Below are 17,732 nucleotides of genomic sequence, written 5' to 3'. Positions count from 1 at the left end.
AATCTCCAGCATCTACAGTACACACCTCCACCTCGAAGAACCAGATGGCCTACCTGTGCTCCTATTCTAAGTTTCTATGACTTTACTCGTGGCGGTGATAAGAGGCTGCTGCTAGGCACTCTGCCCATTGTAGGTGACAGCCTGCCTCTGTGAGCTGCTCACTCCAAGCTGTTCTCAGCTGCTGAGCCTACAAGTGGGAGGTCAGTGTTTCCATATTGAGCCTCTGGCACAAAGACATTGTGGGTGACTGTGTCAGCAGGTCCCGACAACTTAAGAGGTGAATCCTCCAGTGGCTGCACTGGGACAACAGGACAGTTATGACCCAATGAAAATGGTAGATGCTACAGTTACAACATTTATAAGATATTTTGATAGTACGTGAATAGGAAAGGGTTGGAGGGATATCAGCCAGGAGCACACAGGTGGGACTAGTTTAGTTCGGGATTATGTCAGGCGTGGACTGGTTGGACCAAAGGGTCTGTTTCCATACTGTATATCTCTATAACTCTAATTGATTCACCCTAATACTATAATAAGAGAGTGATCCCTACCTCTGAGTCCATAGGCCCAGTTACAAGTCCCACCTGGTCCAGAGGTGTGTAATAACATCTCTGAACAGATTGATTCAAAAATATCAACAATAAAGTGGGGCACTCTGTGTGTTGACAGGAAGCAATGGTATGTAATGCAGTATTCTATAAATAAACAAACTATCAAGAAAGGATTTGTGACTAGTTTCATACTTTAATCATCTGTCTTTGGATCAATTTATCAATCACTGAGTAACAGACCAAACACAAAGGGCTGAACTTTCTCTTTGTAAATCCCTAACAACTGCTATAGATAGTGATGTTAGTTAAAGTGGGATGGAGAAAGGATAGAATTTACAGAGTCAGTTTTACTCTTTTAGGATTAAGTGCAGTTAGAGCCTTACAAGAGATATTTGCATCCCAGATTCCTCAATCAAAGATATAAAATATAGAAAAGAGGAGTAGGGATAGGCCATTCAACTCTTCCATCCTGCTCCAATAGGAAAATGATGTGTAAAATGGAAAGTTGAAGAGAAGGGGTATTCTCTCGAAACTAATCCATGTAACAACCAAAACTTACAATTGAAACGCTTAGCATAAAACAACAGAACACAGTCCACATCTGAACACTAAAGTCCTTACCTCTTCAACCAGTTGAAGCATGCGGCGAGTGCTTTCCAATGACTGTAAATAGGAAGAAAGACAGAAAATGAATTGAACAAAATCAGAAACTACACAGCTTAACCAATTTTCAGGAATCATTGAATCAAATGGCAATTGAACAGAATAGGAGGGCTCTTGTGGCACTGGTACTGCCCTAGCCCCTCTGCCCGAAACGTCGATTTCGCTGCTCGTTGGATGCTGCCTGAACTGCTGTGCTCTTCCAGCACCACTAATCCAGAATTTGGTTTCCAGCATCTGCAGTTATTGTTTTTACCTTAACTCTGGGGGTTGGCTAGCACAGTTGGCCAGGTGCCTCATTTGTGATGTTGAGTGATGCCAATAGTATGGATCCAATTCCGGTGCCAGGTTAACGTGAAAGTCCTGTTTTTTCAAACATGTCCCTTGTCTGGGTTTTGGAAACTCTCAAATTAAGCTCCTCACCAGTTGTCTCTCTCTTATGAGAGAGTGGGACTGAGCCAGGAGGCCCAGGTTCAAGCCCCACCTGCTCTAGCAATGTGTAATAACACCTCTCAACAGGGAGATTAAAAATGCCTAGAAATGAATGTGGCCACGTGCATCAATATACCTATGTTAACCTGTCAATTCTCCTTCCATAGCCTTGCAAATTGCTTCCTTCAGATATTTATTCTGGTGCCAACTGGAAGTTACTATTGAATCCTGTTACATTTCCTTTGTGTTCACAGTAGCACTGTGCCTAGTAATTTGGGGTTATGAGTTCAAATCCTACCACAGTAACTGGGGGAATTTATATTCGCTTAATTTGTGAATCTGAATTTAGAAGGAAACAATGTTGCTGGTAATGGTCATCAAAAAACTATTAGATCGTTGTAAAAATTGTCCGTTTGGTTCACTGAGGTTCTTGACAGAAGGAAATCTGCCAGTGTTACTCTGTCTGGTCCTTATTTTAATCCAAATCCGTAAGAATATAGCTGAATATTTGGTCCTGAGGCACTTCATTCCAATGACTGCAGTGGTTCAAGATGGCGGCTCACCACAACTTCCTGAAGGACAATTAGAAATGGGTAATAAATGCTGGCCCAGCCAGCAGCACCCACGTTGCATGAACGAGTGGAAAAAAAACTGCCCTTTCAAACAGCTGAGCAAGCCACTCACTTAAATTAATATTGTTATGAAACAGTTTGACCGGAAGTATCATCTGTGGTTGATCAACATTTTTAAGAGGTTGCAATAAGTTATTAGCAACAAAACCAGACATTGCTGGAAAATCTCAACAGATATGGCAGCATGTGTGGTTAGAAATCAGACTTAATTTTTCTGGTCGAGTGACCCTTCCTCAGAACCTGCTGAGCTTTTCCGGCAATTTCTGTTTTCTTGTTTCTGATATATAGCATTTGCAGTTCTTTCAGCATTTACATAAGAAGAATTGGTTCTTTAACAAGTTTTTCAATGTTTAGGTTTTTTTCTAGACAAAAATAAGAGATATGAAGTAGGCTAAGCCTCTATTATTGATATTGTTAACGACAGAATCTGATTGGTACTTTTGTAGGATTGCAAGAGCTATAGTTTTATTCTAAGAAGATGTTTGAATGGCTCTCTTCTGTCTTGAGCTGTTACTGTATTGCTCATTGGCTCTGTGCATAGTGAATACTTGGGGAGTGGGCATGAGGGTCACATGGGGATATGAGGGTTGAGGGATAGAGTGTCTAATATCCCTCAGTACAATTGTGTCAAAGATTCAGGAACCAAGGTTGGCTCTCTGCACTCTTACATTACCATCGCCATACCTCCACACTGCTTCAGACTTAAGTCCGTCCTGCAGCCATCTTCCAAAATGAAAATACAGCAGACAGTGACTTTTTAAAGGGAGAATGGTCTGTTGGAAGCTTCCCAACTCAACATACCTACATTATTGATGTGAATCCGGCTCTAAATTGATGCGATTTTATGATCAACCAGACCAGAGACAAAGCTCAAATAGATTTTTAATTAAGATGGATATGGGCAGGAAGTACATCTAATGCCTCAGCAGACACAGAGTATGAACAGTTGTGCTTTAGCCTTTTCTCCTTAGAACAATTTACCTTCCGGCAAGTCAGTGCAGATTCTGAACACTGTCATTATCAGCATTTAAACTACTGAACTTGAGCAGGTCATATTAATGCAGTGCAACCATTGTACTGAATAAAAATATACTTGTCCTTTTCACAGGTTACACACATTTGAAATGCATTACATAATCTGGAAAATGAGTGTAGATAATCTCAAATCTGGCATTAATTATACATGACAGTAACTTGTAAAGAAACAAAGTAAGGAAGCTTGTATTTAGATTGCGTTTCTCACAGCCACTTGACACTTCACAGCACTTTAAAGTATATTTACTGTTGAAATGTAGGAACCGCAACTGCTAATTTGTGCACAGCAAGCTTCCACATGTAACAATGTGTTGACAACAAGCTAATCTGTTTTAGTCATGGTGATTGAAGGATATAGTTTGGCCAGAACGCCATGGATATTGCCCCTGCTATCATTCTATGGGATCTTCCATGCCAAGTGGAGAGTGCAGCCAGGGCCTGAGTTCAATGCTTCATTGCCAAAGTCAGGCCAATCAAACAGTGTAGTTGTCACTCAGTACTTCACTGGAGTGGTCTAGAATGGAACTTAGATGTGGATCTTTGTAACTAAGAGACAAGTGTGCTAAGAACTAGGTGAAATAATCTGAAAGTGGAATAGCATAGAATTCCCACAGTGTGGAAGCAGACCATTCAGCCACCAGGGCTACGCCACCCCTCTAAAGAGCCTTCCACTCAGAGCCACCATATCCCTGCAACCCTGCATTTCCCCTGGCCAATCCACCCTAACCTGCGCATCAATGGATTGTGGGAGGAAATCAGACCACCCAGAGGAAACCCACGCAGATGCAAGGAGAATGGGCAAACCCCACACAGACAGTCACCTGAGGCTGGAATCGAACCCAGGTCCCTGGAGCTGTGACGCATCAGTGCTAGCCACTGAGCCACTCATTGCATATTGTGCATGAAATTTCATACATTGAAAAAGCTTTTAACCATACCATACTCGCAAAATTAGGAATTTAGATTGTATACTGGTCTTGTTAAAGTGTTTATTGTGGGGGTTCCTTGGACATTAACGGTGAGGCTGCACAATGAGATAAACCTATGATTAATGTACATGCAGAAAATGGCAGGAACAGATTTAAAAGGCAAAAAGAGGTACAGAGAGAGGTGCCTTGGGAAGGATGGACTGACAGAAATCTGACACCAGTTAGGTCAGATTTAATGTAGAACTAAGTCCAGCTAGATCCAGAAAGAAACATTTCTTATTTGTAGAGCATGCAACACCTCAAAAGATGCTGTGCATCAGGAGAAGGTTACATTGTGGTGACTGAAGGTATGATAAAAATGTAAACTTTGAAGATGTTAATAAATATTGCAGGAGAAGTAACAAAGCAAAAACGTTTAGGATGAGGGATCTGACTGTTGAGACAAGTTTCTGTTACTGACAATGAAGCAGGAAAAGGGGGAATTCAAAGGACATTTGACATGAATAGCACAGAGATCAGTCCTTGAGAATGAAGCAGACATAGGAGCTAGGGTGGGCTGAAGCCATGCAGGCATTGATTGTATTCTTGGCCTGATCCCCTTCTTTGTCAAATGCTGCTCTTGACATTGCTATCCACAGCCAAAGAGTTAACTTTCGCATGTTAATGGATTGTACCCTGCTCTCCCTCTCCAGTTCCTTGCACTACAGCTTGTGTCTTGCAGCATGGTATTACTGAATCAGTTGAGTGCACCAACACAGTGACATGAATTGTGAAATCAGTGGGAATTAAAGGACGATTTAGAATTCAGCACCATCTGACTCACCTCATCAGCCACCTGGTCAGCACGCTGTTGCATATTCTCCAACTCATTGCGCATATCTGCATCATCGGCCATGATGAATTCGAGCTGTCACTGGAGTCTTCAATCCCAGAAAATAACAGCACCAGTTAGGTCTGTAGCAAAAGGAAATTGGATACGTTGAAGTGATTAACACAAATTTAAATGATAATCATTCCCATAGTTTCCATTGAAAGAAGACTTAATTTGACAATCTCAAAACGTAATTATTTGTTATTGAAATTAACAAAAGAGAAGCATCCAGTGTCAATGATACTTTTGTGAGACCACTTTGATTAATACCCTGCTGAAAGGTTAATAACTCTGTTTTTCTCTCTTCACAAGAGGTGCCAGACTTGCTGATGAGCGTTACTAGCACTTTCAGCTCTGATTTCAGATTTCCAACATCCACAGCATTTTGCTTTTGATGAACAACCTGCCACATGTTTGAAACTAGTTACAGCTCATTCTTGTTTTGACTGGCTGACTACCTTATTCAGTCCTGTCTCATGAACATCTGCTCTGCTAAGACAAGGCATAACTTTACAGGAGAAAATATTAATCTATGAGTATGTAGAATCTTACAGATAGTCCCACTCGTCCATGCTGACCCGATAGCCCAAATTAATCTAGTCCCATTTGCCAGCACTTGGCCCATATCCCTCTAAAGCCTTCCTATTCATCTATCCATCCAGGTGTCTTTTAAATGCTGTAACTGTACCAGCCTCCACCACTTCCTCTGGCAGTATCTGAATAATATGAACATTCAAAGAGAGCATATTCAGTGATATCCTTCATTGAGCAGATCAGCCATAATGTCATTGAATGGCGTAAATGCTCAAAGGGGCTGAATGGCCTACTCCTGTTTCCAGCTAATGTTTTCAATTGAGTGATTGCCAATTAAGTGCCAATTTGAGGTTCAGGTGTCAAATAAAGCTTTATGATGGGAAATTATTTAAAACGAAGTACTCTAATGTATCCCTGACATCATAAATTCATATTACAATAAGCAAAAACTGGATGAATGTAAATATTGGAACTAACCGCATAGACTATTAGTTTTAATAACACATTAGTTTTTTCAATCTTTCATGATGTTATAACTCATCTATCACATCAAATGACAATGTGATTTCCATTTTCTGATTCTCTGCTTAGTGAGAATACTTAGTATGTCATCTGGATAACTGTAGCTATGTAAACTGAAAATTAATTTCATTCCATATGGACAAAACAAGCAATATCAGGTAGGCAGCAGTGAATTTAAAACTTTAAGTCAAATGTCTGATATTCATAAACCATGTGGCTTCATTCTCAGAGACTAAATGATATTCGTTTTAATAAATAGACTCAACTCTAACACAGTTGAATAGGAAATGAATGTGGAGTGTTTCAGTGATCTGTTATCAATTTGAACTCTACCGGCTAATTTCAAGATTGATTGAGGTTCCTTTCAACACCATCCTCCTCCATGATTGCAGTACATTAATCAGAGAATCATAGAATAGCACAGGACTGAAAATGGCCATTTGGCCTGGCTGATCCATGCTAGCTGTGTGCAGAGTAATCCAATTAGTCCCACATTCCTTCCTCTTACATGTAAGCATAGAGGGCATTGGTAAGACCACATTACAAATGCTGTGCCCAGTTTTGGTTTCCTTAGTTATGGAAGGATGTAAATGCAATGGATCAGATCAGAGAAGATCTATTAGATTGCTACATGAAATGAATGGGTATTCTTACGAGGGAAGGTTGGTCAGACTGGGCCTGTTTTGAGTGTAGAAGAGTGAGACGAGAATTGATTGAAATGCATGAGATCCTGAATGGTGAGTTATCGTGGGTGTGGAAAGGGTTTTCCTCTTGTGGGTCAGTCTACAACTAGAGTCCACTGTTTTAAAATAAGGAGTCATAAATGAGGAGGGCATAAATGAGGAGACATTTTTCTCTCAAAAGGTTGTGCAACTTTGGAACTCTCTGTCTCAGAAGATGCAGAAAACATTGAATATTTTTAAGGCAGAGGTAGATAGATTCTTGGCAAAAGCATCCATTCCTGATGAAGGGCTTTTTGCCCGAAACATTGATTTCCCTGCTCCTCGGATGCTGCCCGACCTACTGTGCTTTTCCAGCACCACTCTAATCTAGTAGATAGATTCTTGTTCAGCAGGGGAATAAAAGACTATCAAGGTGTAGAATTCAAAACCCAAACAGATCAGCTGCAATTTTAATGCATGGCAGTTCAGATTTGAGGGGACTAATGTCCTATCATTGCTATTATTTCATAAATTCAGCACTGCTGCCTCACAGCACCAGGACCCAGCTTTAATTCCAGCCTCGGCCTACTGTCTGTCATGAGGTTGCACATTCTCCTTATTTCTGCATGAGTTTCCATCGGGTGCTCCAGTTTCCTCCCACAGTCCAAAGATGTGCAGGTTAGGTGAACTGGCCGTGCTAAATTGTCCAGCGTGTTCTGGGATGTATAGGTTAGGTGCATTAGTCAGGGAAAATGTAAAAGTCTTAGGGTAGGGGAATGGGTCCAGGTGGATGCATTCTCCACCAAAGATGGAGACTCTTCAGAGTCTTGGTGTGGACTTGTTGGGCCAAATGGCCTGTTTCCACACTGTAGGAATTCTATGATTATATGATTCTTTTCTCCTTCTGAAAATGCACCTTTTATCTTACTGCATTTAAATTGAAGCTGTATCCATCATACTCACAAGCTATGTGTCCCAATTCATAGAACCCCTACAGTGCAGATAGAAGCCATTTTACCCATCAAGTCTACACTAACCTTCCAAAGAGAACCCCACCTAGACCCACTGTTCCCTGTATTTCCCACAGCTAATCCACCCAGCCTACACAGCCCTGGACTGTACAAAGCAATTTAGCATGACCAATCCGCTGGACCAGCACATCTTTGGACTGTGGGAGGAAACTGCAGCACCCAGCAGAAACCTACACAGGTACAAGGCGAATGTGCAAACACCACACAGACAGTCATCCAAGGGTGGTATTGAACCAGAGTCCCTGGTGCTGTGAGGTAGCAGTGCTAACCACAATGCCTCCTAGTTAAGTCCAAATTCTATTGTGTAAAATCACGATTTCCTCATGTGGTTCTTCTGCAACACATCTTAAACCTTGTTTTCTCCAGCTATCAACCTTTGAAATAGTGTTTCTTTATTTACTTTCTCTAAAGTCCTCCTGATTTTATACAACTCTGTCATATTGCCTCCTACCCTTGTCTGGAGCGTTGACATGCAAGCACGTATGAGTTTGAGCTAGGCCAGCTTCCAGTTTGGATTCTACAACAAGCATCAAAGGGGACAGTGCCTGTTTTACACAGCCACCTCAGACATCTCTACAATGCCTTCACCAAAATGGCACTTGACATGTTTCCACCATTACCTGTACTGAGTTGATCAATCCCCTTATAGTTGCAGCTGTAGAAAACAGATTAAATAGAATAGTTCCATCTATTCTATTTTCAAACTAAGTCGATCAAGAATTGCTATCTGCAAAATTTGCTAGTCAATTTACAGTTGTGCGGCGGAATGGTTTGCTTCTGTACAGCAGGTACTCCACAACTACTTCAATGGAAAATTCATTCTATCAGCAACAAAAGAGGGATGGCCAATTCAGTCTTAATACATTTAATAAATTCACCACTTCTGTGTATTTTACTCAGCCTATGAATTCAGCTGGCTTGCAAATTCAAAAGCAAAATCTGACCACATGCTAAGCAGGTTTCCAGGACTTCAGAAGACTACTGGAGAGGAAAGGACATATTTTCACACAGGAAGGAATATGAATCAGAGATTGGATAGAGACAGTGAAAATAGTCATTTCACTGCACATCTATGTGACAGTAACCAGTTACAAATACAATGGTTTTGCGCAAAGTTTCACTTATTCTTATGTGTGTATACTCTTCCAATTTGCTTTGGAGCAATTGTCTAATTTGAATCCCAGTCAGAGTATTTTAGAATGGTTACAATACAGGAAGAGGCCAATTACTCATTCGTTCTCTACAAGAGCAACTCAGCTGGCCCTTCTTCCCCGCTTTTTTCAGACTGACAATGCAATGTTTTCCTTTTCTCTTCAGACGCTTTTTGAAAACTACACTCGAAGCTGCCTCTGGGGAGTGAGTTCCAGATCCTAACCACTTACAAAGTGAAAAGGACTTTACTCGTGTTGCTGTTGGTCATTTTTGCCAATCACCTTCAATCAGTGTCCTCTGCTTCTCAAGCAATTGTTGATGCACAGAAAACAGACAACAGGAATAAATGGGTAATTTTCAGGTTGACAGATTGTGACTACCACTCACTCCTTGTTATCCACTGACTCACAATCCACGGAGCTGTGCACTCAGGAATTTGGCTTCAGGCCCAGTTTTATCCTTACCCCATTGTCTGCCTCGCTAAACATCATGCAATCTTTCACACTGCAGGGTCGAAGAACACAGTAGTGGTCACCGTTCTTTATTTCTTATTCATAGGAAATCCATATCCCTGTGCCTCGTGGATAATGAGGATTGAGTGTAATCAGGTTTCACTAGATCAGCATTTGGGCTTGCACTGTTTCCAACCCACATCCATAATGATGGCACTACGTGTAACCTTTTCTGATGATATGAAGCTAAGTAGGACAATAAGCTGGGAGGAGGATGTGTAGAGCCTGCAAATGAATGTAGACCAATTAGAGGGAGTAATCAAGAACATGGCTGGTGAAATTTAATGTGAGGGAGTGCGAAGTGAAGGGAAATTGGAAACTTTTTAAACGGTGACAGCAAGAGACAGGGAAATGTTAGTATACAGAGGAACCTGGACATCCCAACTCAAAGATCATCAAATGTTAACACAGCTAGCGAGTAATTAGGAAAGCACATGGAGATGCTAATCTGTATCAAGCAAGGACTGGAATGTAAGAGTGAAGTAGTTTTATTACAATGTTATCGGGCCCTGGGGAGAACACAGCCGTCGTGCTGTGTGCCATTTTGCTACCCATACCTGAGCAAGAACATCCTTACCAAGAGAATGCAACAAGAGTTTGCTCGATTGATCCTGGGATGAAGGGTGAGGAAAGATTGAGAATACTGGACTTTCTGTAGAATTTAAATAATTTTGTTGAAGTATACAGCACAATAGCAGCATTCAAGAAGCACCTGAACAAAGATATGAACAGGAATGGAATAGAGGGATGCAGATCCTGTAAGTGAAGACAATTTTAATACGGAAGGGTGAGATCTGTTGGCATAGGCTTGGAGGGTTGAAAGACTTAATCTTGTGCAGATGTTAAGAGAATGACTTTTCTGGCTGGAATTCGAGAATATGGGGTCACAGTCTTTGAATAAGGAGTTGCTCGCTTTTCTTTGTGTAAAGGGGAGGTGATGTCTTAGTGCTTTATCGTTAGACTATTAATGCAGAGACCCTGGTAAGGTTCTGGAGACCTGGGTTTGAATCCAATAAATATCTGCAATTGGGAGTCTAATGATGACCGTAAAACCATTGTCAATTGTCAGAAAAGCCCACCTAGTTTATAAATGCCTCTAGGAAAGAAATGTTTATCCTTGCACGCTCTGTCCTACACATGACTCCAGACCAGCTGCAAAGTGATTAACACTTAACTACCCTCTGGGCAACTAGAGATGGGTAATAAATGCTGGCCTAGCCAATTATGCACACACCCTCTGAACGGATAAAAAAATGTCATATGTTTTTAAGTTATCTTCTAGTCCATAATACAGCTGGCCATGCCTTTGCTCACGAAGACATTGGAATTAAAATAAAAATCTCTCCAATCGAGTTTGATTTTTATTCTTGCCCATTCCTAATTGTTGTTGAGCTGAGTGATTTGCAAGTCCATTACAGTGAGGAGTCAAGCACATTGCTGCGAATCTATAGTCATATGTTGACAAGCCTGGGGTAAGAAAGGCTAATCTATAGGTATTTACAATAATCAATACTTTGTTGATTGAATTCAGATTTCATCTGTTGCCTACTTGGTAAGATCTGAATCCATGTCCCCAGGGCAGTAGCCGGGGACCGCAGAGTATTAATCTAGTGACTTTACCACTGTTGTATAATTGTGTAAAGGGCTGAAAGGGTTAACATTGAGGAGTGCATTGAGCACTACCACAATGATGATGGCATACAGACTTGGGGGAAGAGGTGCGGGGACGCGGGGAACAGCTGATTGTAAATGAGAAAGTACAATTATCCAAGTGCTCAGGGTCTGGGACCAGTCCTCATCAGGAACTGTCTCCTTCAGATGGAAGATGGACCAGAAGATATTGAGGGAAGACCCCAAGGAAGAGTTTCCTAACAATTCATCTGGAAAGCTGTATGCTGTCTTCACAACTTTAATGAGATCTACACACTCTGTGCTTCCTGTAGCAGACTCCTTGGATGGCTGGAATATCTCCAAGTTTGCAAATGCTGGGTGGGAAGGTGAACTGTAAGGAGGATGCTGAAACACTTCAATGTGATTTAGACATGTTGAGTGAGTGGGCAGACAGGTAAAGTATAATATCGATAAATGTCAGTTTGTCCATTTTGGTAGTAAAAGCAGGCTGACAGATTACATCTGAATGGTGATAGATTGGGAAAGGGTGACGTGCAACAAGACCTGGATGTCCTTAACAACAGTTTCTGAAATAAATTGTGCAGGTGCAGCAGGCAGTAAAGAAACAAATGGTGTGCAGGTCTTCATAGTGAGAGGATTCAGGTACAGGAGGACCCTGGTGAACACACACCTGGAGTATTGCATGCAGTTTTCGACTTGCTATCTGAGGGAGGATGTTCTGACTATTGAGAGTGTACAATAAGGGTTTATAAGACTGGGATGGGCAGAACTGACATATGAAGAGAGACCAGATTGGCTAAGTTTATGTTCACTGGAGTTCAGAAGATTGAGGAGGAATCGCACAGAAACGGATACAATTCAAACAGGACTAGACAGGGAGAATGCAGGAAGAATGTTCCTAATAACCAGGGAGTCCAGAGCCAGAGGTCAAAGTCTAATGGTACAGGGTAAGCCATTTAGAACTGAGCTGGGGAGAAATTTCTTCACCCAGGAATGGTGAGCCTGTGGAATTCCCTGCCACAGAAAGCCATTGAGGCCAAAACACAGAATATTTTCAAAAAGGAGTTAGATACAGTTTTTAGAGCTAAAGGGATCATAAGATATGGGTAGAAAGTAGGAACAGGGTATTGAGTTGGAGGATCAGGCATGATCATATTGACTGGTGGAGCAGGCTTGAAGGACTGCTCCTATTCTGTGTTTCTAACTGCCTGTTCACCCTTTAGTACCAGTGGACCATTCTCATTGTCACTGAAGTATACTTTAATTTTGTTGAATTAACTAATGTGTCATACTTCAACTGTTAGCTCTTTGCAAACTTAATTAACCATCCAAAAGTCCCTTATGAATGGTCAACTGCCTATATTAGGCAGCTGTGGTCCCAAACCTCTAAAATCTAACTCTTGGAATCTCTTGTCCCAGCATTAGGGGCTCCTGACTGAACATGGGAAACAAGAAATGATCCCCACTCCTACATATAACAGCAAAGCACAGATTTACTTTTATAAGCAGGAACAAAATTCACACCAGCTGCATTCATCACATACAGTTGTTACATGTAGATTAGCTTAATGTTTTAATTCATTGGGGTAATACTATAATTTTGTAACCTAGCAATTATTTAATACTGAGCAGAACTGCAGGGGTGGCAATGAAATTTGTAACACTTCCAACAACGCTGACATATCACTGGATGTTAAACCAGACTTCGCCCCCAGTTCATTGCATGCATATTTTTCACAGAGAAACTATTAGCTACATTTTTCTCCCCTTGTCCAAATTGGTAAACTAAACCCATTCGCTTCCACCACCTGATCATTCCTGTGAGTTTATGACATGCATTGCTGCACACCCTCCCACACTTGATAGGGTGTTCTCTGGGAATAATTAGTCATAGAGGTCTACAGCATGAAAACAGGCCCTTTGGCCCAACTAGTCCATGCTGCCCAGTTTTCACAATTAAAGTAGTCCCATTTGCCTGCATTTGGTCCATATCCCTCCATCCCTATCCATCCATATACCTGTTTAAGTGTTTTTTCAATGACAAAATTGTACTCACCTCCACCAATATCTCTGGCAGCCCATTCCAGACACTCACCACCCGCTGAGTGGAAACATTGTCCATCTGGGCTTTTTTGTAACTCTTCCCTGTCACCGTAAACCTATCCCTCTAGTTTTAGACTCCCCTACACTGGGGAAAAACTGTTGGCTACCTACTTTATCTATGCCTCCATAAGGTCATTCCCTTAGCCTCTTGTACTCTCGGGAAAAAAATCCCAGCCTATTCAGCCTCTCTATATAGCTCAAACTTTCCAGTCTAGGAAGCTTTCTAGTAAAACTTTTCTGCACTCTTTCTAGATTAATAATGTCCTTTCTATAGGAGGGTGACCGGAACGGCTCACAGTGCTCCAAATTTGACCAAACCAATGTCTTGTACAGCTGCAACACTTATCCACCTCTGATAAGGTAAAGTCACTATAGTCTCAGAAGACCACAGGACTGCTCTCTCATTCGAGAGAGAGATAACTGTTGGTGGTTTAACCTGAGGGTCGCCATGCCTCAGACGAGGGGGGAGAGGTTGAAAAGGTGGGACCTTCATGGTAATCGCAACCAGTGCAGGAATTTTTGGCATCACTTTGCATTGTAAACCAGTTGCCCAGCCAAATTACTGCAAACGATCTCTGGTAGTGCTGAGTAGATGGCCTTTCTCACAACAGAGGAATACTACTTCAGAAAGCTGTAAAGAATCAACAGCATAGTTGTGGGATTAGAGTCACATGTAGGCTAGGACAGAGAAGGAACGACAGGTTTCCTTCACTAAAAGACAATGGGGACAATAATTGTGTTTTTACAATAATCCAACAGCTACCACAGCACCTTTAATAACACTAGTGACTTATTCCCACGTTTTTCCTCAAATTCTAAAATTGATTAAATTTAAACTCACGTTCACTGGAATACTCATGAAAGCCTCAGGAATATCAGTCCTTGGAACGTATCTGTCAGATTATTCTAGCACTGGTATGAGATATTGGATGGAAACATGGAAGCCAGCAGCACCGAAAGGAAGGCTATGCAAAGACGTTAAGAGGAACATGTGCAAGGGTTTTGGGAAGGAACTACCTGGATAGCTCTTTCAAAGGGCCAGCAGCAGCTCAATGTGTTGAATGGTCTTCTTCAGTATTGTATAATTACAATTGGTTTCAAATTCTTCCATGGCTGTATACCACCTCACATCTTCTCCTCCATCTCTGTTACCTCTCCCAGCCCTATAATGCACTGAAATATCTGTGCTCCTCTAATCCTCAGTTTTCATTGTGCTACCATCAGGGACTGTGCCTTCAGCTGTCTTTGTCCTAAACTCTAGGATGATCTCCTAATCCTTCCCACCTATCTATCTCTCCCTCTTCCTGTATGAGGATCTGTAAAACCAAGCCATTTTAAGTATGTGGTCACCTACTTTGATCTATCCTTAAGTGATTCTGTGTCAAATTTTGTTTGACAGTGTGCCTGCAAAGTAGTTTGGGACATTTTGTTACCTTTCTATTCGATCAAAGGCACTGATTAAGTGGAAGTTGTTGATGCTGCACAACTCCATGGTAATGCAAGAGAACGGAGAAATGGTGACATTGTGGTATTCTTCCTAGCCTATTAATTCAGAGACCCAAGAAATATTCTGGGGACCTGGATTTGAGCTGTGCCATGGTCAATGAAGGAATTTAAAATCTGTAAAAATCTGGAATTATGAGTCTAACAATTATCATTGTTGACTGGACTCATCTGGTTCACTACAGTCATGGAGTTGTACAGCATAGAAAGAGACCCTTGGATCCAAGTTGTCCATACTGACCAGATATCCTAAAGTGATCTAATTCCATTTGCCAGCATTTGGCATATATCCCTCTAAATCTTTCCTATTCATACACCCATCCTGATGCTTTTTAAATGTTGCAATTGTACCAGCCTCCATCACTTTCTCTGGCAGCTCATTCCATACATGCACCACCCTCTGCATGAAAAAGTTGCCCCTTAGGTCTATTTTAAATCTTCACCCTCTCACCTTAAACCTATGTCTCTTGTTTTGGACTGCCCTATCCTGGAACAAAGACCTTGGCTATTCATCCTGTCCATGCCCATCATGATTTTCTATAAGGTCCATTTAAGGAAATGCCCTTTAAGGAAGGAAGCCGCTATCCTTATCTGGTCTGTTCTATATGTGACTCCAGGTTGATTCCTAGCTGCCCTCTGGGTAATTAGGGATGGGCAATAAATTGCTGTTTGCGTCAGTGATACCTACATCCCAAAAATGACTGAAGAAAAGTCGAAGGGATGGGAGAGAATCATATATAAAGGAGAGAGGATCCAATGTCATGGGGATGTATGAATGAAGACAGAATGAAAAAACATCCTTGATGGAAATTTCAACATCCCGAATGTGTGATAATAACAGCAGTTTGAAAAGAGTGGAATCAAGACACAGAGGCAAACTGAACCAAGGGATTATGAATCAGAGTTTAAAGGAATGAAATTTGTGAGACTTGAGACACCAGTTGTGACACATGGAGACAGCAAACCGCAAAAGACTGCAGAAGAAATGAGGTAACATTAATGCAGCTTCAATGAGAAATACACAATCTTTCTTTTAAAAAAAGTGCCAGCCAAATTTTATTCTTTAATCTTCTTATGTGAAAATAAATCTCTAGTGGCAAAGGGGAATGCAGAATGATTCTACAGTCAATTATATTACTTTCCCTGAGGCAATTTTTTTCTGAAGAAAATAAATTAATTAAAATTTTATTTCTATCATAATGGTTTATTCGCCCTTAATGGCGAAAGAAGTTTCACAAGGTAAAGACAATGAATAACCAAACCAGCAGTAACGAACATTGAACGTGCAATTGTCTTTAAAACAAATCCAACATCTACGTTCCTTGCAGATCCCAACAAATACATGAGATAAAGTGTCCCAGAATCAAGACTTCCTTGGGGAGATATTCCTTAAATCCGACTTAGAAATTTGATCTTGTTCTACCAGTAGTAGAACAAGGGCGGCACGGTGGCACAGTGGTTAGCACTACTGCCTCACAGCGACAGAGACCCGGGTTCAATTCCCGCCTCAGGCGACTGACTGTGTGGAGTTTGCACATTCTCCCCGTGTCTGCGTGGGTTTCCTCCGGGTGCTCTGGTTTCCTCCCACAGTCCAAAGATGTGCAGGTCAGGCTAAATTGCCCGTAGTGTTAGGTAAGGGGTAGATGTAGGGGTATGGGTGGGTTGCGCTTCGGCGGGGCGGTGTGGACTTGTTGGGCCGAAGGGCCTGTTTCCACACTGTAAGTAATCTAAAAAAAAATCTAATCTAGTTGTATTCCCCTGTCCATTGTTTATTTCTGACAAGACAAATGAGAGAATGAGGAGGATTTTGCTGCAAAAAAAATCACTGTTTTTAAACAATGTATGTCATTCTTGATGCACGAACTAGCCAGAAATTCCAGGATATGCCCCTAATTGCAGATCTGGTTGATTTCCCCAATTCCCCCACACAAATGTCATCTCATTCTTAGCCTCCTTATTAACATTAAAAACTTGCTATAGAGTGTCAAAGCTCATGATTAACAGCATAAATACCATTTTAACAACCTGAAAATGAATGTCAATTACGCTCACTGGTCGTGAAAGGGAACAATTTATACTGTTATCTTCCAAGAAATAATCAATTGTTGTTTGAGATTTTAAAAATGCCAAAATGCTTTTGTTACATATCAGTCTCACTTTTTCTAATCTTCAATTCAGTCTTTCTTTTCATCTTTAATTCTCTTCGGTGTCTTAGAGTCATACAGTCATAGAGCTGAAAACCACCTGATGAAGGAGCAGTGCTCCGAAAGCTAGTGCTTCCACAGAAACCTGTTGGACTATAACCTGGTGTTGTGTGCTTTTTAGTCATAGAGGTGCACAGCATGGAAACAAATTATTTGGTTCAACTTGTCCACACCGTTCATGCCAACCAGCTATCCCAAATTAATCTAGTCCCATTTGCCATGATTTGGCCCATGTCCCTCTAAACTTTTCCTATTCATGTACCCATTCAGATGCCTTTTAAATGTTGTAATCTTACCAGCCTCCACCACTTCCTCTGGCAGATCATTCCATACATGCACCACTCTCTGTATGAAAATGCTGCCCCTTAGATCCCTATTAAATTTTTCCTCTTTTACCTTAACTTATGTCCTATAGTTCTGAACTCCCCCACCTCGGGGTAAACACCTTGTCTATTTATTCATGTCCCTCATGATTTTATAAACCTTTATAAGGTCACCCCTCAGCTCTGATGCTCCAAGGAAAATAGCCCCAGCCTATTCAGCCTCAAACCCTCCAAACCTTGTGAATCTAATTTCACACTTCTGGAGCCCCTCCATTAACCTTCTTCATTTTCCTGTTGTGTCTTTCTGAACGAGTAAATCCTGTTAGTTAAGGAGATACATTAGTGGTCTCACCATTTACAGGTGTCTCAGATACCTCCATTCCCTTGCTGGGTCATTATCAGTTCACACTTCCAAGCCAACAAGGTCACAACTTATATTCAAGC

The 17,732-nt window shown here is 41.3% G+C and overlaps 1 protein-coding gene across 2 annotated transcripts in view; it reads right to left on the bottom strand.

The window, feature by feature from the left end:
• Positions 1–17,732, bottom strand: part of snap25a (synaptosome associated protein 25a) — a 134,928-nt gene that overhangs the window by 57,188 nt on the left and 60,008 nt on the right. For both annotated transcript variants that reach the window (XM_072581504.1, XM_072581503.1), the window contains exons 2-3: positions 5,063–5,193; positions 1,173–1,214 (exon numbers count right to left, since the gene is read on the bottom strand). In XM_072581504.1, coding sequence (XP_072437605.1) covers positions 1,173–1,214; positions 5,063–5,134 — 114 coding nt within the window. In that variant the 5' untranslated portion in view covers positions 5,135–5,193. The remainder of the gene's footprint in view (positions 1–1,172; positions 1,215–5,062; positions 5,194–17,732) is intronic.

Source organism: Chiloscyllium punctatum, chromosome 11, assembly GCF_047496795.1.
Source record: "Chiloscyllium punctatum isolate Juve2018m chromosome 11, sChiPun1.3, whole genome shotgun sequence".
NCBI lineage: Eukaryota > Metazoa > Chordata > Chondrichthyes > Orectolobiformes > Hemiscylliidae > Chiloscyllium > Chiloscyllium punctatum.
The sequence above is the reverse complement of the archived record's forward strand: the minus strand, read 5'-3'. Positions and strand labels throughout refer to the sequence as shown.